Below are 26948 nucleotides of genomic sequence, written 5' to 3'. Positions count from 1 at the left end.
ACTAGCTCAGGTCAAACCTCCCCACCGGCACGACAACCCCTCGGCCGGAGGAGCGACCCCTCGCCACTGTTCACTCTCCGTCGTTTCTCACCCCACCCAACCCCTATGCGTCCTTCTCGGTCTCTATCCATCTGCCTCCTTCCTTCCTTTTCTTCCCCCACCCGATTGAACCGCATCCTCTCCCCTTTCCCCTCCGCCGTTGCTACTCTACGCTTGTCGTTCGTAGTCGACCGTATCCCCACCACCTATCCATTCGACTGCCTGCGTCTCTATGAAGTGGCACACGCGTGTGCCGCAGGCCGCAGTGTTCGTGCGTCTGTGCGTTGGGTGCGAGTGTCACGCTTCTGCTAGATGCTGTTCATGTGCGCCTGCGCCTGTGTACGTGCGCGTGTGTAACTACTCCCACCGCATCGTCCAACGCTCTACCACTACCGTTAGTACCTTCATCGTAGTCGTTCCTTCAGTACTAATACCACAACCAACAGTACCACTACCATCACGTTGTCCTGTGCTTGCTGCTCGTGCTACTCTCGACAATCAACATCAGTGCACGCGCGCGAATGAGTATGTGTGTGTGAGATACAAGATCGTACGCGAATCGACGGACAGGGACACACACCGTGGATATACGGAGTGTGTGTATACACACAGCGCGCATACCCGATAGAGAGGGCGCGCGAAGCAGAAGAGAAACAGACTGTGCGGGGGGAGGGAGAGAGACGGACAAGGAGGGAGCAAGCAAGACCGATGTTGGCCCCAACAGCCTCTCACTAGACAGTATTACTTTCAACCGTTTAGTGGGGCCAATGCTACCCGGCGCGGAGTAGTCAGTCAGCCGAGCAGTCAGAGTCAGCCGTCCGCGAATATCGAGAGGACGCTCTCTCTTCGTTCGTGGGTACCGTCGTCGATGATCATCCACGCGACCATCTCTCAAATGTTTTTATCATCATTGTCTTTGAAGCGTCTGCTGCTGCTGCTGCTCCTGTCGCCGCCGTCGTTATCATCGCCGTTATCAATGTCCTCGTCAATTTTGTTAACAATTCGCCATCGTTACAGCCGTGACAGACTGTGAACCGTATACATGTCGCATAATCCGTGGATATATGAATAAAGTTTACAAAAGTGTACGAGAGAAAAAGAGACCGAGAGGAACAGAAACTTTCTAACGACAAAAGGAGAATAAGAAATAAAGAATGAAAGTACATAGTTTTTGTATATTGTGGATAGTTTGATACACATTAGACAATTTGCAATCAAACGTGTGGTGGTCAAGAACAACTTGGAGAAACAAAGTTGTTGTGTCGCTGGTGCCGCAAGGACACAATACCGGTATCGGCCACGAGCAGAGGAGTTTTACCCTCTCTTACGGCGCATCCGAGTCGCACGCGTGTGCAACACTCTTTGGTTCGAGTTCCGCACGTTCAGCCTGAGTTGCGGATCGTGTTCTCGCTTGTTTTGTCGTAGTTATGACGAGGTGATGAATAGACGGAAACGTTGCTGTGTCGAGCAGCGTGGTGACCGTGCTCGTCGTCGTGACGGACGATGACGATAAACGTAGACAATTTTCGTGGACGCAAGGAAGTGTGTATGTTGATGTGATCTAGTGTTTTTATTTCTTGTAATATACCGTTTGCCGCAAGAAAGGATTGGATTATATCGTGAACAAGGTGGTGTATCGACCGAGGATAATGCGCTTCTGTATCATCCTTTAGGTAAGTGTGTGTGCATCGTTTCATTATTGCACAGGTGCATGATGTAATTGCAATTACAAGTGGTCGTCGATTCTCTCAGGACAATCTCAAATTGTTACAGTGACACGATGAAGTACGAAATTGTAAATAAAAGAGATTTCGACAGAATTATTTAATGAAAAATTAATTCAACCGATAATTCTCGTTCAACGGAAATTGTGAAACTTTGTTATTTCGTAACGATGATTAAAAAAATTAATTGTGTTCGCGAAAAGTTACTCGAATTGTTGACTTCTCTTTATTTAAACATTTTCTTTTATTAGAAAAAAAGAAAAGAATGCACAATGTATGAAAAAATTCGTAAAATTGGATCTGAAATAAAAGATCGTCAATGGAATGGCTCGCGATCTCCTAACTCGCCACTTGCTTGTTATTACATTGCAGTAGTAGATATTCTAACCGGTAAGGCGCTTTCACAACGGGTGATTGTTCTAAAGATGTGTCACTCAGTCTTACTCGTTTCTCGAGCCGATCCCGGTTAACCGTGAGGAACAGAGTAAGAAGATGTTGAAAGAAGGAGAGAGAGATAGAAAGGTCTCGCATAGACGGAGACACGAAAAGAGGCAGAAAGTCACGTCCACTATAATCTTTGATTACCTACAGGATTGTAACGCATTATACTCGGCGTATTAACAGCTTTATGTGTAGCAACTATATACACTGTGAAATGATGCGCTACCGAATCAACTTGCAAACCGTTAGTGAGAACGTATTTGAATATTTTACAACGAAGGTGACTATATATTCCTACGAGAATAGAATTCGTTATACATTGCATTTAGGGGGAAATAGAAGATATTTTAGAATGTTTCACAAATTTGTTACACTGAATTTTTTTTCGCTTACATATTTACGTATTTATCATTGAGTTGTGCATTCTCGATCTTTTTTTTTTTTTTTTTTTTTTTTTTTGACAAATATCGAATTGTTGAGAGAATTTACGACCACAGGAAAAAATGAAAGTAGCATAATCCGGACTAAGATCTTAATAATTTATTATCGAAAAAAGCTTAAACTTTTCACGGTTAAATTTCTGATATCAATATGTATCGAATTACAAAATATATCATCGCATACGAGACAATAACGAGGGAAACTGAAAGTATGTATTATCAGTTGATCGTATGATTTGTGGAAAAGATGAACGATGTAAACGAATACGGCTCAGTCTCGATTGCTGGCTATCTCGCTTGCAAACAATAATAAGTATGACATTGTCACTGGCATCGTTATCAATGAAGGGAAACGAAGTGAAATATAAAAATATAAATAAATAAAAACGAAGAAGCAGAGAATCGTACCAAAAATAGAATTTTATGATTTAACAGAATTTTTATAGTTGAATGAGATTTTTATTATTGAATGGGCAGTATGCCTATTTTCGTGTTACGTGTAGTACCTTGTGTAGTAGACCGCGGTCTCTGTCGTATACTGAGATAATCTTGGCAATATTAAACGCGCAATAGGCTCCGCTATGCCCGGGCTATCTAATCATTTATCGCCAACAATCATATGCCAAGTCACTGTACTATCAACGATAGTTTGCCGAAACCATGTTCTCACGTATATATCGCGTAGAGAACGCCGCTCGCAGCAAATGTAATCGACAAAGGTATATAACAGCTCTCCGCCCGATAACCAGTCACTTTAACGAACCTAAAAACTATGTCAGGATCCCTTGACATTTATGTGCCGTTGCTTCGTGGCTGCAGCCTTGTGGCGCCCCGCTTTACTGCCAGCTTTTTATTAGTTCGCTTTTCAATGTTGTTTTCATATAACTTAAATTTTTCTTTTTTCTCTCCTATCTGTTAGTTTCGTATTAACATTTTGCGCTAATGATTCTGAAATGATGATTTAGATTGACATATTATCACCGGTCACGTTGACATGTGCATATTACTATCGCCACCAAGTCGTATTATCATCTGTCTGCAGTAGCTGTAAAAAGTATTTGCACGTCATTTTTATCTGTCGCAGCATTTACATAGTAATTAGTCAAGTTCAAGTGTATTAAATTTCGTATCATCTAACCAGTACTTCGCGTATTCTAACTTCTTCGGTGAATATCTTTTATTCGACTTTACAAAGCTACTATATACATATATGTACGTGTATATACAGAGTTGAACGCATTGCATCGATACCTCGCATTGCTCCGCGTACACCTTCAACCTAGTGTCCAGCGCTACATCTACGAACGTTGAGCTTTCACCTAACGCCATAGAGACAGAACCACTGTTACGAGCGCATATAGCCAAGGGGTGGGGGGATACTTATCGAATGTGCTCCGTGCACGAGTACGCGTACGTGCATCGAACACACGCGATCTCTGTCCATATGCAGAGAGGCGCGGTTGTTTGCTGTTCTCTTTCTTTCTCTTGCATTATTGAGTCTCCACGGCACGAGCACAAGAAGTCGGTTTCGTTGAAAGCCTTCTAATCTCGATACAGGCCCCGTTGCGGTGGCACAATATCAGAAATAGGTTTGTTGAAATAAGCGTACACTCGATGGCGCATACCGTGCTTCCCAGGGACGTATTACCGCGGGGGGAATCACCCGGTGGATCATTGGTGGGGATGCAGTAGGGAGAGCCACGTTCTATACTGTATACACTTTGCCCTTATCCACAAATAAATGAGGTCGACTATACCGATTCATACCTCGCGCGTGAATCTACGGATTCTTCAATCAGCGAGTGCTATTTCTTTTTTTTTTTTTCTTTCTTTCTTCTCACTATCTCAATATCTTTGTTTTTTCTTTTCCATTATCGTTGAATTTTTCTACGTGATAATCGTGTTTGGACGACGGAAGAAAGTTTTAGACAAAGAGTTGCCATAGTTTCTAAATATGTGCATGGCTATTAAAATTTCATACGTAGGAAATTTCTCGCGATTCCCGCACGAAGGCGTTACTGTCGTATCGAGCGTGTAGCAGATTACAGCTGTTTCGATAAAGGGGGTCGCTGCTATTTACCAAATTGGCAAATATCAGCGAGTCAAGAATATATCGTCATCTTTGATTGCGCACTCTTCTTGTGGAGCGAGGGTACTTATTTGTCAAGGACGACTATCAGACGCCTCGGAACTGACGAGGAATTATGTCAGAGGAGCAGCACATTATAAATTCACCTTGACGCGTTGGCACGTAGAAAATTGTGGACATATCGTAATTTTCATTCCTTTGGCAGCGTGTTCCGATGAGAATCACCACTCTTTCGTATTTCGTTCTTTCAATGATCCATGATCCATAAACCATAAACAAGAAGTTGAAAATGAACGTCGAAAATCGTCACTGCTACGCTATTGTATATAATAAAATATTTTATTATAAATTTCGAGATTAAGGCGGTTAGGTATCTCGTCTCGCGCGGGAAATTGAAATCACCATAGACAGACAGAAAAAAAAAAATCTTTCACGAAGAAATACAAACGATCATATCCTTCAAAGATGGTCGCGTATGTACCGTTTGCGCAAACGATTGGTTTACACTTACACGCGACGGAATCCGCTCGGATTATGAAACGTTTGTTTTGCCGGCGTAAAGCGGCCGTTCGCGAAGCTAGCTCGTGGTCTGACGACAATGGAGCAGCCTTCGAACATTATGTCCCCGCACACGTGTTCAAGGTGAAGCGTAATTAAATTTTCATAATTGTTCGTTGCATAATGAGCTCTCTGGACGTGTGATGGCGTTTGACGCGCATAAATCGAAAAGCAGCGAACAAATTCGAATCGGTCACGCTACACGCCATGTTCTGATCATGGTCGACATAAGACCTTCTCAGAATCCGTTATCGCTGTCGCGGACCCGCTTTTATCCGACTGATTACGCGTTGCTATGAAAGCCGATATAGCATTTCAAAGAAACGAAGGATAACGTTTTCTTTCTTTTAGGCGGTCCTTTTTTGAAGTTTAGGTTCATTATTTTGAAGAGATTATTTCTTTCGGTGTTTGAGTTTATAGTAATATATACGCCGAATGACACATGGTCTATAGCCTATAGCGAAAAGTTTATTTAGAAAATTAAGGTAATAACTTTTAGATTGAAGACTAATTATATCGAGCCAGTATGGTAGTATATATTTAGTTTCCTTTTTTTAGTTATCGGTTGTACTTACGTTGCATGCAGAGACGTGATCGAGTGCGCATGCGTGTGTACACTACGTCGAAAGCGCCAATCGCCTAATTTTGTTCCGTATACTTATGTCAAACGGGTAAGCAGGAACGTCGATATTCTCAGCTATGTATAGAGAATACGCTAACGCGCGCGCTTTGGTCATGTCAACCAAAGAAAATTATCGTTCACTGATTATACTGTTGCTTAGTCGTAATAAACTTATTAAGAATGAATTCCAAATAAACTTTTATATAAATACCGTAATATTTTCAAAGAAGCAACCGTAATATTAATTCTTATAAACACATTTTTGCATTGGTGTGCAAGCACCTTTTTTTAATTAAAATGATACAAACAGCAAAATCGTTTTATAGGATAAAAATTAAAAGATTTTGATAAATATTAATATTACAATAGTAATAGATAAATATTACAAAAGTGGCGAAATGGTAGTTCGAACGCACGTAAAAGATATGTTAATTTAGTAAGAATTAATCGCGCGCAGCAAGTCAGCAAGGTCACGTTCCACCTTATCCACGAAGACAGTAAACTATCAGTTGTCATTTCGCATATACGTTAATCGTTTGTTCGCGCAAGTCGGTATATGCATGTAGAAAAGATCGCAGTTGCTACGAGAAATATTATTCACAGCCCGTTTCTTCATGCTCTGATGATAACCATAAAAACATTGTATTTATATCGAATTTCCTCTGACAAAATTAATCGTCACTGTGACAATAATTTGTATATGATTTATTACGATGTTCAGAAGCGTGTTAAACTCGTTAAAGGGAGGGGAAAGGTAATTATATCAGTGCAGTGACGAAAAGTCCGTATCAGACAGAAGGATCGATTTATAAAATAACTACAACTGCAAACGGGGTGTGTTAATTGACCGGAAGCGATTGCGCGTGGCAAGGTCGCGACTCACCTTATCCAGGAAGACACGCTGATATCAGCTGTCACAACTTCAGTTGTTCGTTTATTTTTTCTTTCTAGCTATTATTTATCACTGACGACTTGCGCATTAATCGACGACTCGTGCGCATGCGCGTGATTTACGAAACACACGCGGGAATGTGTGATTAAATATATTCGCGTAACAATAACAATTTTCTTATAACATTTGACACAGCTATAAAATAAAATATGCAAGCTGCTAATTAATTTTAACTCAAAAACAGATAAAATTTTTTACGCAATTATTTTTTACATGCAACTCTAGAATGTTAAAAGAAGGTTGGCAAGTAGAAAACATTTGTATTATACTATCGTAAAGTTAGGGTTATTTGTCAAATTTAAATACCAGATCAGGAGATAAAGCTATATAATTAGACTGAAAATATTCATTGGTTTTCAAAATTTCTCATTGTTCGTCGTGTTTAGCTTGGTGATGGTGCTTCGTGTCTTTATTTAAACGTGTCGTATAAATCACTTTCCTTGTACGTCACGAGGGTGTATGTCTCGCTGCTTTCATTTAGAAGAAAAGCTTAAGAAAGTGGAAGACTTTTGCAATCCGGAATAATTAATGCAAAGAGCAGATGGGAATACAGTAGTTTCAGTGATATATATTTAAACGACTGTTTCCGCGCACGTGCGAACATATGCGTGATTATTTGAAATTAACGAGCGTCACGCTGAAAATGGAGTACGTGTCGTGCACGTAAGATCATATCAAATGATGCCATCGTAGCTTTAAATACATTTGTCTTAACTTTGATTGCTTTGTTTTAGCAATAAATAACATTTAAAGAAGAAAGTAATACCTCGTCAACATTTAGCTGCGAAAGATAATATTTTACTTAATTTAATTAGACACTAGACAGAAATCTCATTTCTTGTTTCATGTATATTAATGGAAGAGTATCTTAATTTAATGCGTTGACAAAGGAAATTATTACGACCCATATGGCTTTACAAGGCATGGCTGAGATCTTCTCGAGCATTGTGAAAAATATTTCCTAGGCAATCTTCCATCATCAATCATTCCTTCCAGTTTAACCCTGACATATATACATCAAGTTGCTCGGCATCGGTATATAAACTATATCAAAGTTTTCCACGAGAATTGCGTTCGTTCGTTTTGCCTCGACGGTGAAACGACTGATGTTATTTTGGTACTTCGAGTTAACTTATAGACGCGTGTTATATTCTCTCTGCTTCCTTGTTTCCAAACTCCTGTATATACATGTATGTATATATATATATATATATGTATGTACATATATATACATATACATATATATATATGCGTGTCAAAGTATAAACGGACTCTAAAGAAAGTATGTCTTTTAACTTCATACGTACATATATTATAGTTCGAAACAATTGTCTCGATTTCTCCTGTAATAAGGTGATTTCCAACGCGCCTTTCTAATTCCTAATAAATTGCTTCCTCTTTCGAGCCCTTGCTTTCGTTCGCTTAAACGGTATGGATGAATTATTTTATTTCTTTGATTATATTCTGTCGATTATAAAAAATATTCTTATAATTTTTATAACAAACTTGCATAACATTTCTGCAACAAATCATGATTTAAGTAGTTTTCGATTTTTTTTTTTCAATTTTCCAATATCGATGATGTTTGAAGCTTCTATTATAAGTCTATCTTTGTAACTTAAAATTTTCTGCACCTTAAAAAAGAAAAAGGAAAAAGAATCGTAACCATTAAATTATAAATAGTTATACGTTGATACCATGATCGATTTATTCAATACAATCTTTAAGTCCGCTTTCACACGAAACTACTATCCCTTTGTTATTTCTACAAACATGGCATTCTACATACGAGCATCGTTGTATTCGTACGTGGGAGAGAGAGAACTGACAACGAATTGTTGTCGCCTGACGTTCCCTTTATCTCATCGTATAGGATACATTGCTGTAACATGCTGCATCAGATCGGGTGATATTTATGTAACGGTCAAAGGGGTTAAGTGTTCTGGGAAAGTTTCCAGAGCAACGATTGGCTGGCGGCTTCCGTGATTTCGTCATCCGCCAATCAACGCCCCGAAACAACTTTCTCCGAATCCTGACAGAACCAGGGGCCTTCCTGCGCATGGTCGCGTGCGCGCGCGTGCTTGCACCTCTATTCGCAGAAATGCATCCTCTGCGAGAGGATTTATTGCACGTCAAAAAGTGGCGTGACGTAAGGCGTGTAACAATTCGCCGATATAAAGGCCGATTTCGACATTGAAAGCATCGCACGGGGGAAACACGCGTACGTAATACCATAAATGGAGAGTCATGCGCAGTAATATGAAGGTTGGCAACACTTTTTGGGGAATTTCATTTGAATTTCTGTACGCGGGAGAATTCACTTTTCGTCTCTTTTATATCGAAATAAAATGGCAAGTGAGGCATGTGTATATATGCATTATATTACTATAAATTTTAATTTGTACGTAAATACTATTAGGAAATTTGATGTCACATGATGTAATGTTGTGTACACAAAGTACACATCGAAAGTTCCGATTGCGTTCAAATCAAGGGACTATGAAGCGATTTCTAGGAAAATAAGATATTGTAAGGAAAAATGATGGTATTGTAGAACAGACAATGTATAGAAAGAATTCAGTCCATGATCTTCATTCATAACCTCAATTTCGAGCAAGGAATATGTGGTTAGTTGTTACATGTAGATTACTTTATTTTATATAAAAAATTCTTTTAATAGCATTTTGCAATAGAAAGATAGATTAATTTAGAGATACAACTGTTCAATAGATTCAATGAGGATTAAAGGAACGTTCTGACCTTCAACCACGAAGGGTTAATATAATCAATTTGGAAATCGTCTAATTGAGTAATTCGATGTGTAGTCGAAAGGGAGACAATTTTTGACGGATTCAATTTATAGAGATGTACTCCAGAGTATCATCATTTTTTATGTCAGGGACAGTTAAGTCGCACATTGTGTCGATGCACACACACATGTGTATATTCTTTTAATTCAGAATAACGTTTCGCTTTAGTTGAAATTATATATACGTAGAAGAATAAAAGACGAATATTTGAGGCGGCGGATATTACGCCACCGCTGAATCACTGATAAATTATTTCCGTCATATTTAGAGATATTCGGAAGCACGCGTGATGTAACTTATAAAGATGTAATTGTTCTCAGAAAGTTAAAATTTAATTAATGGCGTTTATTAAAATAGACACAATAAGCTTCTTTTGAAAATTGTCAGTTCTTTACAAATTTTTACTTCGAAACAAATCTCGCTTGTTTGTAGAACGAATAGGAATATTTTTAATAGTAAAAAATTAAAGAATATTTAATTAATAAATTTCTCATTATTTCGTAAGATTTTGATCAATCTTGATGCGTGAAACGAGTAAAAATTTCATGAATCCGACTCGATATGTATTAATAATGTATTTCCACCACACCTTAATTGACATAAAGATAAAGCAAGCGTGTTTTTTCGACGTTACGAGCAGCACGTTCAAAAATTGTTAACGTGTCAACAAAGCGTAATCATTCAACGAGTTGCAATATCCTTCCCACCTCTTCAATCTGATAAAAAATTCGTCGGGTTTTTCATTACTATCGTCACGTTTTAATCGATGTCATCTTGAAATGTACTCAACGAATGTATTGTAAACTTACTGATTTTTTATTCTAGAATGTATTAACTTCTGAGCTTACAGAAACTGTGATAAAAAAAAATAGAAAAAAGTATTTTCTAAAATTTGTAAAAGCAAAGAATATAAGGGAAAAAGGATATTTAACGAAACATAAAAGGAAGAAGAAACATTACGGCCCAAAAATATTGTGAATTTTAAACGTAACACGGTATATATCCCTCGTGGAAATGTAACGTGACACCAATCGCTGAGGTTTGTTACAAAACTCTTTTGCGACGCTTCCCATTTATGCACTGTCACATATATTACAGGCCGTAATTATTAAATCGTTGTAGTATTGTTCCAGAATTGGACTGTGATCCTTACATAATGACAACACAAGGCATATCGTCCAGTTGCATAATCTGTTTGTTCTTGCGTTACGCTTATTGCGAATATTCTAACTAGGTATCGTTACGACTGTTTCGTAGACACACGAAGACCTTGAAAATTTTGTAAACAGATGGCGGATTAACAAAAAGAAAAAGAAAAAGAGAGAGAACGAAATTTCCAACAAATAAAAAACGAAGGATAAGTACTGATTATTTCGCGAATAAAGTACATATTTGATCAACGAATGTAACATATCCAGTCTGAAGTCTTAAGTCTGACTTTTCAACATGCGCAAGAGCTAATGGTGCATTCGTGGAATGCACGCTCGATAATTTCGCAGAGTAAAAGCAAGATTTCTCTTCTGCTTACGTTTGCTCTTATTATCGGCCGCCATTGTGAACGCGTTGGCGAGTTATTCTTTGTTGCATGCCACACGGCTTTCCCGTCTTCGCATCCGAACGGAAGTCTTCTGCGGTCGAATCTTACAGTTTTCGGCTTCTTTGTAACCGGCAGCAGATGTTATTTCCGTTTATGCACGCACACACACACACACACACACACAGAGGATTCTTTCGCTGTGCACGTGTTTCCGATGATTTCGAAAGTTGTCGGAAGCAATCAAGGAAAAATGGCGGAAGGGAAAAAGAATCCTTGACCCTCTTCGAATGAATTACGAGCCAGTTTCAGCTATATGGAGCGTTGTTATCAACCTTTTTAATCGCGATCGAGCGGTAAACGTATTATGCCAACCCTTCTGGTTATCCCATTACGATCAGGGTTATAGTCCATCTTTCGTACCATGTTTAATAACTATCGAACATATCTTATAATTCAATCTGTCAAATATTTATAATTCAATATTGTCAATTTTTTTTATTTATGTCAATGTATTTCTATTGTCATACGAACATGCTCGGATACAGACACGAAAAAAGAAGCGATTCTTTTTATTTCAGGTTTCCTCACCTGAGTTCTTCAGTACTTACATAATCAATTTCAATTACGTTATGCATAAATAAATACTAACTAAGATAAATTAACTTGTAGCTTCGAGAAACTTTTCGCCAACATATCAAGTTGCGATTGTTGTTGAAAATATTTTTACTTTCGTTATATAAAAATCTGAGTCTCGTTACTTTGCCAAGTAAGACTGAAAACAATTTGAATTTAATGAAATCAATCGTTGCTACCGGAAATTTTCGATCATAAATGCGATGAGCCTCGGTTCAAAGATTTTATGTATACTAATCGATCGATTTAAATACGATTAAAGATTGGAATAGTGATGCACTAATAGGATACACGATAGGAAGGATAAACAATTATTGCCAAACGAGATGCATAGCAATTGTCGTCGAATGAATAGCGCGCAGAAAACCGCGCGCACGTGTGTCCGCTTCAAATTGCGGATCGGCTATTGCTGCGAAAACTTGCCGAGGGAAAGAAATCGCGAGTAAGCTCTCCTCGAGACGTTTAAAACGTCTTCTGTCGTTCGACCTTTTCCCGGGGCATTGGGAAAAATCTATTCCATCGAGGTTCGAAATGCCACGAGCATTTGTTGCGAATGACAGAATCTTCTCATAGACGGTTTAGCGGATGAGAAATCCTCTTTCGACGAATCATAAACACGTTCACTACAAGTTATTGCTATTTCACGGATCGTTCTAACTCTTGTTGCTGCATATGCGATTCTCGTTAAATTCTTACGATTCGTATCGAAATTCCCAGTATTGTACGAAATACGTATCTTTTTTTTATATTGGATTTTTTTTTTTACGAGTCTGAGGCTTCAGTGTTGCATCAACCCATGAATTTCTCGAAGTTCTCTTCCCCATTATCGTGATGTATTACGTATTATGTATAGATTATGTAATTAGTGATGTAATGTATTCGTTTGTCGTTTCTTTTTTTTTTTCTTTTTTACGTAAAAAAGATACGTCATAATGAGAATAAAAAAAATACGCAAGAGTTTCGGAGGGAGGAAGAGACACCGCGATGGCAGTGTTATTATTCCTCCTGTAAATACGATTCGAATTGTGTAATTTGCATGTATTTGCATAATAAAACTATCGAGATGGAGGATAAAGTGATTTGGAGTGCAGTTTTTTTACCTAGTCAGGTGAACGAAGTTCGAATTGCTATCTCGATGCCCGTAATTCATTCTTATTCAATATTAAATAATTCAGAAAAATAACAAGAAAGCAAAGATTCACTCCCTTCACTTTTGTTCTCAAATGACATTCGAACACCCGTTTGCTGAAATCACCTGCATATCGGCATTTCTTTTTCCAATGAACTTTTGTACACGCCGATAGCGGCTGATTTGAACCGAGTCTCATACTCAGACTGGAAATAGAAATATTTACAACAGTGACGCGAACTGTTATTAGATAACTAACATAGCACGTGTCAACTCCGATTGGAATCTTCGTTTCCTTCTCGTTGATTTTTGCATATCTTAACATCTATAATTCTTTCTAGTCTGTGCTGTACGATTCTTACTGAAATCGCTCCTAAGTTAATTCAATTATATTATAATTTCATCTTTCCTATTAAAAATTAGTGAAAACTCCCATAGTCTGCCAACAAACAACAGAGTCTCGTATAATATTAGTAAAAGACGAACGAATTTTTTGTGATCAGAATAATTTTTGGCACTATCCGGCGAACAAAAGACGCCGAGGATTTCCACGAAAATGCCTTTGTCTTCGCAATTCACACCGAAAATAACGATACACGATGCAACAGTCGAGATCAAAGCCCTCTGTGTGTCCCTCCTTTCTCTCCCTCTTCTCCTTGCCCCGCTGTCACCCATACGAGACTTCTCTCCGGAGAAAAGACAGAGAAAGAAAGAGAGAGAGAGAGAGAGAGAGAGAGAGAGAGAGAGAGAGAGAGAGAGAGAAGGAAGGAATTCCTCCCACGATTCTCTCGGCGAGTCGACCTCGGACACACGCTCTTGTTTACGTGTTGCAGGCTTGGCATCCGAACGCTCTCGAGACTCTCGAATCCTTGTTCCCATCCTCCTTCTCTTTACTTGGTGTCCTGATTTTAGTGAAGTGTTGCGATCGGCGGCGGCCGGGGGCATCCGGCGTATTCGTTTTTTGTCCTCCTTACTCCTGCGCACGCGCGTTTGCTGTCTCTTTGTCGCTCACCTTAAATAAAGGTGCGTTTAGACCGGTTCAACGGGGGCGCAATACGTGACTCTGATAGGATGATTCTATTCTATTACTCCTGCGCTCTTGCCGGGCAAAACTTTCTTTCTGTTCTTTCTTCACTACGAAACGTGCTAGCGATGATACCTATGTCGATCAATTTAACATTTAACATTACGTTTGATAACGATTTTGATGCTCAAGAGTTTAGAGGAACGTTGTTGAGAGAAAAGGAGAAACTATTTTAACTGGTGTAGGCAAACAAGTTTAAAGAAAACGTAATTTTTTAAGCTTCATCCATTTTACGTCACAAGTTTTCTTATTTCTCGAAGGGCGTTCCGTTTTAAATTCATCCATTTACCGGCTATTTTCGTCACATCAACGTGCGATTATAAATAAAGATCGTCAGGAACGATCGTACGACGATCGAAACTGGATTTGTTGAAGCGAGATTCATATACGAGTTCACGGTGTACCAAGTGAGGAGAACGTGGCTATTATATGTCGACACGCGACGACCGTGAGAGGCTCATTTTATCTCGTACAAGGATTCCTCGTTCGATATTATTCGCCTTCCACCTCGATACGCATCGCCAGTATTAGTCGCCTCCTCGGTTTCTGTAAATGGGGAAACAGCCTTTAGACTAGTCCCCATGAATATGCGAACGATTTCGGAATAACAGTTATTAACACGGTACAGTTTAAAAAATTATTTAAAAATTACGTAGAAACGATTTTTATAAGATATTGAATTAATATTTTCAGTAATTTACATATAATAAACGTTATATTTAAATTTCGAGACGAATACTTCGAGTTTGAAATATTTATCAGTTTTATCAGATTTTTTTTTTTAAGGATACTTAGATTTTTATGGAAACGACCATTTTGTCGATTTCAAGAATAATAGTATTAATTTTTAATCACGGCTATGTCTTTTTTGTATTACATGGCTAGTCTTTTAGCGAGTGCTCCTGTATTTCTAAAAGCGGCATTGACCCACTTACAGCTACATTTGTTTATTATTAAGGACACCGGTAAACCACCTATCGCTGGATTTTTATATTTTCAAGGATCTTTAAAAAGAGTACCTTTACACATTCCTTTTTTAGTAAAATATCGTAAATATCATATTACAAGTACTCTTGAACGATATGTCTTCTCTTTCTTCTCTTTGCCGCCCCCTCTCCCTTCCCCCCTCAAAAAAAAAAAAATGTCAATACGGAGTAAAGGAAATATTTTTATGGCGAGAATTTGAAGTTCCTGACCGAAGCGTGATAATAAACGGCGATTTAATACGCTTCGTATTCGGTTTCCCGCTAGGCGTGTTGCATTCGCACCCGTCTGGACTTCCCGTTTTCGCTATGCTACATCCTCTTCTAAACAGGCCGTCTAACGAATCACGGACGCTCTGTCGGGTCTTTCTTCCTTTCTTTTTCTCTCACGCCAGCCGCGCAAGCTGTATGTAGTAGGGGCTTTTGTTGCATGCCGAGTGGGCTTTAGTTGACGAAATATTGACATCCGAGAATAGAAACCCGTTGCGAGCTTTACAGAGGGGGCCCACTCCGCCCCGATTGCCGTTCAGCGGGGAAGACAGAAGGGGAGAAGGAATATACGGTCAGGATAAGGGAGAACAGAGAGCGTCGAAGGGAAAAGGCATCGGTTCGACGAGCGAGTCTCCCTCTCTTTTCGTCCTCTATCTTTTTCTTCCGCACCCTTTCACCGTCTCTCCCTCTTGCTCTTTTTCCCTTTTTTTCTTTTTTTCTCTCAGAGTTGCATTCAGCACAAATTTAAAGGGGGTGGGACTTTGATGACGTCAACCTTCGAAATGCTCCCCGTACGTGCTATATCTGGACGTAAGTACGTTACGGATATACGCATATACGGGGTGTCTTGGAAATCTAATACGAGACAGTAATAATGCCACAATGAAGAAAGAAAAAAAAAATGTCAGAGAATATTACGATCTTCAAACGCGAGAATGATAATCTGTTTATTACTACATACGAAGATGTGTTTTCTAAGGAATTTGTTTTTATATATATTGTACCGGTATCGATTCTGCGATAATACGAATTAAAATAGATTTTATATACATACGTCGTCTATTTACATTGATTCAATAAGAAAATTTTGCAACGTGTGGAAAGATTTGGATTGTAAAGTAATTTGAAACAGTTTAATATATTACAGGAAACAAATCTAAAAATACGTTAGAAAACAATATATTGGATAATATTTTTACAAGTTGATACAATTTTTTTTTTTTATTTTCTTCTATGAACGCCCTGTAGACTAAATCATGTGTACAATGTATGTATATACATAAACGATCATATGGATGATTTCTTTATTGGCGGCGTATTGAATTCGGGGCTATTATTCGAAATTTGTTTTTGTTCGATGCGCCATAATCGCGTCTCGACGACACACGCATGCGGGGAGAAGGCTCTCTTTCGTTTTAGTGGCGAGAGGAAGAAGCGTCTCCCCCTCTTCCGTTGACTTTGAAAACCACCTAGGGTCAAGTGAGTGTGAAAAAAATTGTTTAGCAAATGATTAACGAGATCTTTGTTTTTTTTTCTACTTCCAACAGTCGAAGACGTTCCTTTCGTGTACTAATTATGTCACTTTTATTCCATAGAATTCGTGCTAAACAATCATAGCTTTCCTAAATTGTCATTAAATTTATATCTGAGAATATGATATAATACAAAGACTTTTTAACTGTAAAATATTTGTAGAATATATTCGAACTTCTAAATAATATTTTAAATCGTTTTCGACAAACGGGCAGACAGTAAAATTATTTTATTGCATCGATGTAAACGACAAGCACGAAGTAGACGTTATCTTTACAATTTTCAAATAATAATTTACAATCGTTCTGTATGCTAAAAGTTAAAATCGTTATCTTATAACTCGGAATGAAAAGCAAATGTCCATAAATTGGTATCTTATCAAATCGACCGATTGCTCACTCTATAAATGACTCTATCGAAGTTAAATTCAAGGTCATCGATGATGAGTGAACATAATTTCACACTATCGAAACGTAAATTTTAACCAAATGTGTATGAGATCTTTTGTCCTTTCCACAGAAGTAAAATTGTGTAATTGAGGTTATATTTTTCCCCAAAACAATAAAATACAATAACAACTACTAGAAATGATAATACATAGTAATAATAATTAAAAATTTGTGTACAATTTTTAGTACATGTTAAACGTAATTCATAAGAAAGCCGCGCAGACAGCGCCACCTAGGCGCATGAACGAACGCGCGAAAGTAATCTATCCGTTTAAATTCGTACGGAATTGAAAATATTCAAACTCTTTACGCGATAAAATTAAAGGGCAGGGGATGTTCGTGCTTTTGCGCAGAAATTGCCCAGCCGTTTTATAGAATTTCCACGAGCATGCGCAAGAATGTGGACGGTGCACGTGGTAACGCGATATCGCGAAGGATACGCTACGATACACACGGTGCACTCTTTCACGTGGTTCCCCGAGTTTCGAACATTATGCAGAACAATGGTCATCATATACCCTTGTTCGTGACTTCTTTTACATCTCTAAGTAGTTTTCCCTCGAGTATCGTCGCTGTTCCAAGTTAAATTCCTTTACAATCGCACGATCTACTAGATAGCTGTACCTCCTCCGCTTTATAGCGCAACTCGAAAGCCACACGAGACATTTTATTTAGAACCTCTGCCATCCCCTCTGGTAAACATCGATTGTTCGTAGTTTTATAGAAAATGAACTAATTATTTCAATTATCGTAAAGGAATAATAAATTGAAAATGCAATGATATAATACTGAAGACACGTATAATAATATGTAATAATTAATTAAAAATATCCAGCCTAAGTCCCACAATTGAACTCGAACAATCCGCGTTAGTGAAAAAGACATACACCGTCAAACAGTAGCAATGGGAAGTAATAAATAGCGTTTCATGAAAAAGAATCAGATAGACTTGTTGATTTTGCACTTGAGCGGTGATATTTCCGTTTGCTGAAAAGATTCCGCGGCGCCGCTGAGATATTTCCCATCTGGATGTATCGCACAAGTCGAAAATGATCGTGCAAAGCGCGTTGATTCCCGGGACACGATTGCACCGACAAGCGGTGTTTGTAGCAGAACGGTATTATAAGCGCAGAGAGCAGCAGCAGTGTGTGAATAGCGAGCACGTGCATTTCCCACAGAAAACCAATAGGGGCCTTGGCCAGCTGGGAATATGAACGGTGCGCGCAGGGTTCGGTCTTTCGATCTTTTGGGGTATGCGCGCCTCAAAACGAGGACAGAAACGAGAACGAAGGCTACTCGAAAGAACGAACAATGTTCAGGGCCTGGAATGTATCGATAGAAGGACCACGACAAAGCGTCCGACTTCTTTTCCTATATCTTATATGTAATTCTGTGCCTGTAAGATGAGAAAAGGCTTTGAAGCGCTCCTGGCAGGTAAATCGATTTTTAGAAGAGAATTAGAAGACGTTAGAGAAATTTAAAAAAAAAAAAAAAAAAAAAAACTCCAGCTTCGTTTTTCTCTCTTTTTTTCCTTCCTCGTAAATTTTTCTTCTCTCCTTTAAATAGAAAATATTTAATAATAAGTTGACAATTTTGTTTAAAAAATTATTTAACAAATTTCAATTGTTATCATTTGTTTTTCAATTTTTGTTTCGTTTCTTTTCTTCCTCTTTTACAGTGGCGATAAGAGTTTTACGTACTGGTTTAAACAAGCCGAGATAGCTCTATCTCGAATATTGTAATGTGTCTAGTGCTGCGCACTATTTTTTATTTCTAATTATCAGAAACGAATTCCGTGAAATTTTATGATTGAACACAATTTAGCATTAGCAATTGCGATGATTATGATTATAATCTATAAATTATTGATAAAAATTGCGCCGATAATGGCGTGGTTCCCGAATAGTGACCACGCGATGCGCGATTTAAGTTGACGACCTTCTCAAATAATTCAGTGATCATGAATAACTTACATATATTATTGCTGCATCGTGGAAACAATCGATTAGTCGTACAGAATAGTTGGAACATGAATTTGAACTTACAAAGAGATGTTCATGTTACAATCATATTGACTTTGTTCTTCAATTAAATTTATTTTACTAATATCACATGTCTTTGGTCAATATCTTACCTTTTCTTTCCAAGACAAATTTTAGTCGGACGTTATTCAATGCACATTGCTTGCTTGAATTCCAATCGAATTGTTTTACTTGATTTCAAATGATCTCACTTAGCATCCTGAGCTTAATATCTCGAGTGAATAGATATTGATAATGATAAAGACAGTGAATAGATATGTAATTTTCTCCCTCTTACCGAGGATTGCGAGAAAATTATTCCTGAAACAAGATTGCTATCTATTCTGCAAAAATTATGGTTTACTCGATCTTTAATCATAAAGATAACATTTTGGTTTTGTCCTTTTTGCAGTATCCTGATTTTTCGTTGAAACGCCCGCAGCACGCGACATCCATTTGTCATTTTTATTGGAACTAGTTTCAAGAAAATCATCAACAACGGCGGCGATCGGCGTTGGGGTGCAGCCCGTGTTATCGTCCGGCTATCATAGCACGGTGCCACCCCAGAACGGAGGTGGTGGTTCGACATTTAGTGCCGCGGCGATGGTGGCAGCTGCCACCGCTACGGCCACCGCCACTGCTAGCGTGGTGGCCATGCAGGACCGCCAAGACATCCCTCCTCAATTTAATCAGGTACTATTTTCCTTCCTACATTGATTTTTCTGACAGCTCTTCATCTGTTGATACTCTGAATTATCGTTCCTTCACTTCACAATATTGTCTTGTTAAAAAGAAAGAAAAAAAAAAAAAACTGTTTAAATAACGTGACTATTTGTTGTTGATTATAGATGCAGAGTCAACATGGAATACCCCACCAATCGTACAACGCAGGGTATGCTCAAAGAGGACCAATGGCCGGAATGGGGCCAGTCGGGATGAGCAATTTTAATAGCATGGGCACGATGAGCCCAATGCACCCTATGAATTCCATGAATTCGATGAACAGTATGAATGGCATGAACCCAGTGAATCCTATGTCAATGGGAGGTATGAACGGTATGAATGGTGTAAACGGAATGACCCCCATGAACTCCATGAGTAACATGGGCAATATGGGCATGAACAATATGATGGGACCCAACAACATGCAAATGAACAAAATAAACATGCAGGTGCGTGAAGTTACCGAATTCACTTTATAATTTAAGCGAACGCGGATTAAACCATTAGCTTCTCCTGAATCTGAGGAATGAATGAGAGAACGGAGAAATTTATTTTCTAGGCTCAACCTCATCAAGGATATACAAGGAGACTAGCGCCTTATCCAAACCCCGCAATGCACATGGCGCAAAAGAGGCAACAGGGGCCATACGCGGGTCCTAATCCGGCTGCGATGCAGCCAGCCTTTAACGGCATGACATCGTCACAGTATCCGACCAATTACCCTAGTGCAGTGAGGCCGAATTTTCAACCTCAATATCAACCTATGCAGGGTATGAATCCATCGGCTGCTGGCTTTGGGCCTAACTCCATGATACGGAGTAATAACATGAGACAAACTGCGCCTTCTTACAATACCGCTAATCAAGCGACGAACAACCAATATTACGGTAGCAACGGTATACCGGTTAGTATGGGACCTACGACTGTTGGAAACCAGTTCGTTGGCCATCAACCAAATTCAGGGTACGCTGGTAGCACATCTTCGTATGGTGGAGCCGGTGCTGCAACGAGTCAATACCAGCAAGAGGTTGCGTCAATGAGAACGACAGGCGCTGGTAGTTTAAATTACCAACACAGTCCTATCCCTGGTAATCCGACTCCCCCTTTGACACCGGCAACCAGTATGCCTCCTTATATTAGTCCAAATCCAGACATCAAACCTAATTTCAACGAAATGAAATCACCGGTTAATATTCAGAGTAAGTTAAATTAAATTGAAGATGTTTTGATCATTTAGTTAAAAAAAAATAAATAAATAAACTAAAATATTAACAACCTACTTTTTTTGTGTTTTGCGCAGAGGATGATGAGTTAAGATTAACATTCCCCGTGAGGGATGGCATTATTCTTCCACCCTTCCGGTTAGAACATAATCTGGCTGTAAGCAACCACGTTTTTCAATTAAAACCCACGGTGCATCAAACGTTGATGTGGCGGTCTGATCTGGAACTGCAACTCAAATGTTTCCACCACGAAGATAGGCAAATGAACACAAATTGGCCAGCGAGCGTACAAGTCTCCGTGAATGCTACGCCTTTAGTTATCGATCGTGGTGAGAATAAAACGTCTCATAAGCCCTTATATCTGAAAGACGTTTGTCAACCTGGAAGAAACACGATACAAATTACAGTATCAGCATGTTGTTGTGTAAGTTTTCTACTTTAGTGTTATATTCACAGTATTAATGTTCAATGTTTACGAACGATAATCAAATTTCTTTGTATTTGCAGTCCCATTTGTTCGTGCTTCAATTAGTTCATCGACCAAGTGTGAGAAGCGTACTTCACGGATTGTTACGTAAAAGGCTACTTACGGCGGAACATTGTATTACTAAAATTAAACGGAATTTCAATAATACTATTTCAAATAACGGCATACAGTCGGAGAAAGATGTCGTAGAACAGACTGCACTTAAGGTAGATATTTAATATTGCATTTAAAAATAATGTGTTTACATTGTTTTAAACATTATATTCATCCTACAAATTTCTTTATTGCAGGTATCTTTAAAATGTCCTATTACCTTTAAACGTATTACACTGCCAGCTAGAGGACATGATTGTAAACATGTTCAATGCTTCGATTTGGAGTCATATTTGCAATTAAATTGTGAACGAGGATCTTGGCGATGTCCTGTGTGCACGTAAGTAATTTTTTTCAACAATTTATATATTCGATTACAAAACTAAAGATGTTTTGTTCAAATTTCAAATAACTTTGTTTCTATCTTATGTAGGAAACCTGCACAATTAGAAGGTTTAGAAGTTGATCAATATATGTGGGGCATTTTAAACACTTTAAATACTGCGGAAGTGGAAGAGGTTACGATAGATTCAATGGCGAATTGGAAACCAGCGAAAAACTTGACTGGTATTAAATCTGAAGAAGAAAGCGATTGTAAGAGAATGACAAAGGCAATGTCACCTGGAAGTATGAATATGCCTACTATGAATAACTGGGATATGAATCAAGCAATGAGTCCGTACATACCGCCTGATATGAGCAGCATCGTAAGTGGTTCTATGATGAATAATACACCAACCACGTACGGTAACAACAATATCAATCATCGGAATTCGTCGGGAGGATCTTTCGATATTAATTCTGGAGCGAATACGAATACCAATAATGATTATACTAATGGAGGGGGACCTCTTTCGCACTTAAATGAATCGGTGAACTCTTTAGATCCTCTTAATGCTATGGAGAAATCGCTTAACGATCAAGTACGTGTTAAGTTCAGAATTATTCTATAACTTGAATCATTTCCGTAGATAAGTATTAAATATTTTCTCTTTATTTTTACAGATGCCTCACACACCGCATACACCTCATACTCCTCATACACCACATACGCCAGGTGGTGGGAATAGTGGTCCACCAAGTGTTCCTCCTGCATCCCAAGAATCCACTGGAAACCTCAACACATCTGGTAATACGAATACAAACATAACCAACGATACTACAGATATACCATCAGATTTGAATTTTGACCCAGCTGCGGTAATAGATGGCGAGGGTACAGGTCAAGAAGCACTGAATGTAAGCAATAATTTATATTTTCGTAATATTTATAAAGTAATCCTGTATGTTCATGTAATATTAATTTTTTATTATGTTATATTATAGCTCTTGCCGGATAATGTTGTGGATCCAATGGAACTACTTTCATATCTAGATCCACCAGATCTGAATACCCCTCCCAGCAGCGGCGCTAGCAGTGGTAACCCCTCATCAAGCGATGATATATTAGCACTTTTTGAATAAAAGAAGACAGGCATCCTTGTAAGAGAAATAATCAAATTGCGACCCTGACGCAAGAAAGAAAACGATGTCGGCGGGTTTGCATCCTACTACAAATATATTTCTGATCGAATGAAAATACTTGTAGTGAGCGATTTCAAAAACGTATTGGGGTCACTGTTGGGTGCTCTCAACTATTCAATGGTACAAAAGTCTTAGCTCTAATTATAATATTATTCCTACTGACAAAATTAGGGCATATTATTAGATTTAAAAATAATAACTTTTAATTAATAGACGAAACGAAGCACCACGTAATAGTGCTTATTTGTAAAGATGTTATTGCATGGATTATGTTTAGTCTTTTGATGTTGAAAATTTTTATTTCCCATAGAAACACGTTATGTAACATTATGTCGGGCATATGTTCCAGAACTGACCACTGCAGTTATACCACAATTATATTGTGTTAAAAAAAAAAAAGAAAAAAAAAAGAAAAAACAATGAAACAAAAAAAAACCAATTTTTTAATATTAAATATAGAATAATATTTTGCACGAACATATAGAGTAATATTATGGAGAAATATTTGTCTGATACGAGATAAATGTGCAATACGATCGATATATTTACATACATTTTTTATACATTGCCATTTATCCATTTTTAAATTCCGAAATAAGTTTTTACACAGACAATATTCAGAAAATCTACCATAGGATAGAATTATATATAATTGATGTTATGTTTGATACAATAAAATTGATAAATTTTTATTAATAGATTTTACAAAATCGTATAGCACATTTATATAATTTTATATCGAAAAGAGGTGGGCTTTTGAGATCAATGTGTACACAGCATTGGAATAATTTCATTAACCTACTACTGCTATTAATATACCATTGAAAATTATAACAATTTTATGAGTTTGGAATATTTGCTTGACAAAATGCACATTTCTTCATTTTAAAGATTTCCTTGCAATATAATCTTTACTTCAGAACCGGTCTACTCGCATTCAAGGCTATGATGGACCTACATCACAACAGAACTACGATTGTACAGTAACTTTTGTAAATAAGTTTTAATCGAAAAAAAAAAAAAAAAATAGATAAGACGTTCATCTGTTGTGAATTACCCTGCTTATTGATGGATAATAGCGCATATAGTGTTCCTTTCCTTTAGATGATTAGTGACAACAGATGAAGAAGAGAATTGCGGGCATATCGGGCTTCACACTGGGAATCATATTTAACACGATGTATCTTTTGAGTTTTTGTAAAGATACATATATTAAAAATATTACATTATGTTATGTTCGAAATATTTCTTTGATTTTTAAACAAATTTTTATCTTTAAAAAATTATAAATTGATATTGAATTTATCGATGAACTGTTATTCTCATTTGATAAAAGAATTTTTGTATTTTTTTTTTTTAATATAGGAATATTTTTAAAAATTTATCAAAAGTACATAATTGACAAGAATAATAAAATATTTTCGTAATATACAAAACTCTAAAGATACATCGAAACCTATATACATATGTATGTTTATATATATATATATATATATATAGGATTTATTTTCACATTTTAATGTAGAAGATATGTATTAATAATTATGTTAATAAACGTATCATTTTAGTGATTATTTTTTACAGAGGAGCATTATAATATTAAAACAAGCAAATTAACACTTAAGTTCACAAAATGTGAAACACAAATAATAAATTTAAATAAAATCAAACATTTAGAACGAATCAACTTTTACATGAAGCATCAGTATTAGAAAATAAATTCTATATATCAGAATTAGCACAAATTTTCAAAAATACTGATTTTTCGTTTTACGAAACTTCAGATTTAGAATTATATCTATGATACTACTGCCAGAGTGAAACCGCCCATGGCCCCCAGCTTGCGTAGTAATAATTACATTTATATCTTTTGTGATTAAAAGAAAAGATATACTTAAAATGATTCATGTAGATTATACAAATTTTATATAAAAATGTATTTATATTCCAATGTGCAACAATAGCGCACATTGATGAATTAGATGCGGTCAAGTTTCTATTCATATAACTATTATAATATTATTGAAAATATAATAATGTATCTTAAGCGAGATTATTGTATATTACCTGTATATATGATAAATAGATTAATAATATAAGAAAAGTGGCAGATACTTATTGGCCAGTTATAATAGTAAAATAATTATCTTAATTATTTCTCAGAACCAAAACATACAGGAGTTGTATGAGAATACTTTAAAACTAGAAAATATAACATGTAAATGGATACAGGATAATAACAGTTCAAACGCTGTACTGTTATTTCTAATAGAATTATTACTTACTTATTAAAGACATAATTATCCAAAAAAAAAAAAACTATTCAAATTGTAAGCTTTACTTAGGATTGCCAGAAAGTAGGCACATGCAACATTGTTGCAATTGTATATAGGCAATGTCTACCTATACCTACTTAATAATATCCTAAAAATACATGATACATGATCTTGGTTTGCAAGTTGTAGAGCTTTATAGTCATCTGAACAAACTTATACATTTTTATGAAAAAATATTAAAAAGAATAAAATATTCATTATAAGAGAAATAAGGACATTAAATATTAAAGTTATTACTGATGAATCTTCGATAAATGAATAATACATTTCTTGATGAATTGCTCATTTAAAAGGAAAGAATTTTAGTTTGGGAAAACTTGGGAAGAACTTATTATCAGTAATAGAAATCATATACATACATAGTAGATCTTCAACACTGAATATTAAATTATCTATTTGCGACATTGTATAAAATCAATTTCAATCTTAATTTGATGATATTTCAGATCGTTATAGATCTCTACAACTTAATAATTATACACCTATTTATCTATTGTTAGGAGGCCTATGATTTGATCCTACAGTGCGTCATTGAAAACTTAAATGATTAAATGTCATGTGTGTTGTCTTGTCCAAGACTTGAGAAGTTTCACTAAAAAAATAAAATATTTTCATGTAATAACACAGCTGTACCTACTCATGGCACGTTGAACATATTCGGTGGATCTAATAAAACTTAGAGCTGATTGATAAGCATTTAAAAATTAATCAATAATTTTATTCTGTTATTAAATGAAACTGCATATTACTTTAAAAAAATACGTAGCCTAGATGATCAATTTTAAATACCATCTATATAACACATTTACAGACACTCATAACTTTTAATTATCGATGGACATGGACCAAATTTTGATTATGCGCGAGATTTATAGTAATCGAATCAAATTTTCGAAAAGTAACAAGTATTCGTATATTTTGAGTATCTAAAAGCATTGAAAACTGTGCAAATTGCTTTAACATGATTTCATAAATTTAACGATAAGACGAATGTGTTGTTCTTATTGCCAAAGAAAATAGAAATCGAAACTACAATACAAACAAATAATATACGAACAAACTTATAATTTACAAACAAGATTACACTTTAAGCAGAATAAAAACCGGTCACAGGTTTACTAGTTCGCAATTAGAATAAATCATTTTTCCGTCTTTGGACAATTATTCGTTCAGATTATGACAGAGATTCGTATAGATATACATATGTTAATGATACAAATTCATACAAAATAGTGATTTGAAGGTGGAAAAATTTCAAGTTCCCCTTTAAAAGTTGGTAAATTATATGACTCGATTTTTATTCTATCAGCAACAATGTTTTTTATATCAATAAGATTTTTATAAATCTACTTACGATCATTATCCGAAATTTTTCATTAATCACTCGAAAGTTTCCTAAATAAGTCGTGACAAATGTTACATCAAGTCGATACGCAAAATATACGTATTTATCACAGTCGCCATAAGTGAGTGGTACAGGTTTGTGTGAAAAGTAAAAAAAAAAAAAAAAGAAAAAAAATACAAAAA

General features: G+C 36.8%; 1 protein-coding gene across 2 annotated transcripts; it reads left to right on the top strand.

The window, feature by feature from the left end:
• Positions 1-297: 297 nt before the first annotated feature.
• On the top strand, positions 298-26948 carry LOC122528559 (zinc finger MIZ domain-containing protein 1). 2 transcript variants are annotated; one of them, XM_043653827.1, is made up of 10 exons: positions 298-1712; positions 19448-19728; positions 19884-20207; positions 20318-20957; positions 21059-21405; positions 21489-21674; positions 21759-21901; positions 21995-22484; positions 22567-22800; positions 22888-26948. In XM_043653827.1, exons 2-10 carry the CDS (start codon positions 19639-19641, stop codon positions 23023-23025), a joined length of 2592 nt encoding a protein of 863 aa, XP_043509762.1. In that variant the 5' UTR covers positions 298-1712; positions 19448-19638; the 3' UTR covers positions 23026-26948. The 2 variants fall into 2 exon arrangements, with proteins under 2 accessions (XP_043509762.1, XP_043509763.1); XM_043653828.1 differs by lacking the exon at positions 298-1712 and adding an exon at positions 18318-18448.

This window comes from Frieseomelitta varia, unplaced genomic scaffold, assembly GCF_011392965.1.
Source record: "Frieseomelitta varia isolate USP_RPSP 00005682 unplaced genomic scaffold, Fvar_1.2 scaffold_252, whole genome shotgun sequence".
NCBI lineage: Eukaryota > Metazoa > Arthropoda > Insecta > Hymenoptera > Apidae > Frieseomelitta > Frieseomelitta varia.
The sequence above is the reverse complement of the archived record's forward strand: the minus strand, read 5'-3'. Positions and strand labels throughout refer to the sequence as shown.

What these genes read in the sequence shown, in the direction of transcription:
- LOC122528559 (XM_043653827.1), top strand. Translation starts at nt 19,639, where the DNA reads ATGGTGGCAGCTGCCACCGCTACGGCCACCGCCACTGCTAGCGTGGTG. An exon ending in TGAACAAAATAAACATGCAG is followed by an intron (nt 20,208 to 20,317) that starts GTGCGTGAAGTT and finishes TTTATTTTCTAG; the next exon opens with GCTCAACCTCATCAAGGATA. An exon ending in AGAAATCGCTTAACGATCAA is followed by an intron (nt 22,485 to 22,566) that starts GTACGTGTTAAG and finishes TTATTTTTACAG; the next exon opens with ATGCCTCACACACCGCATAC.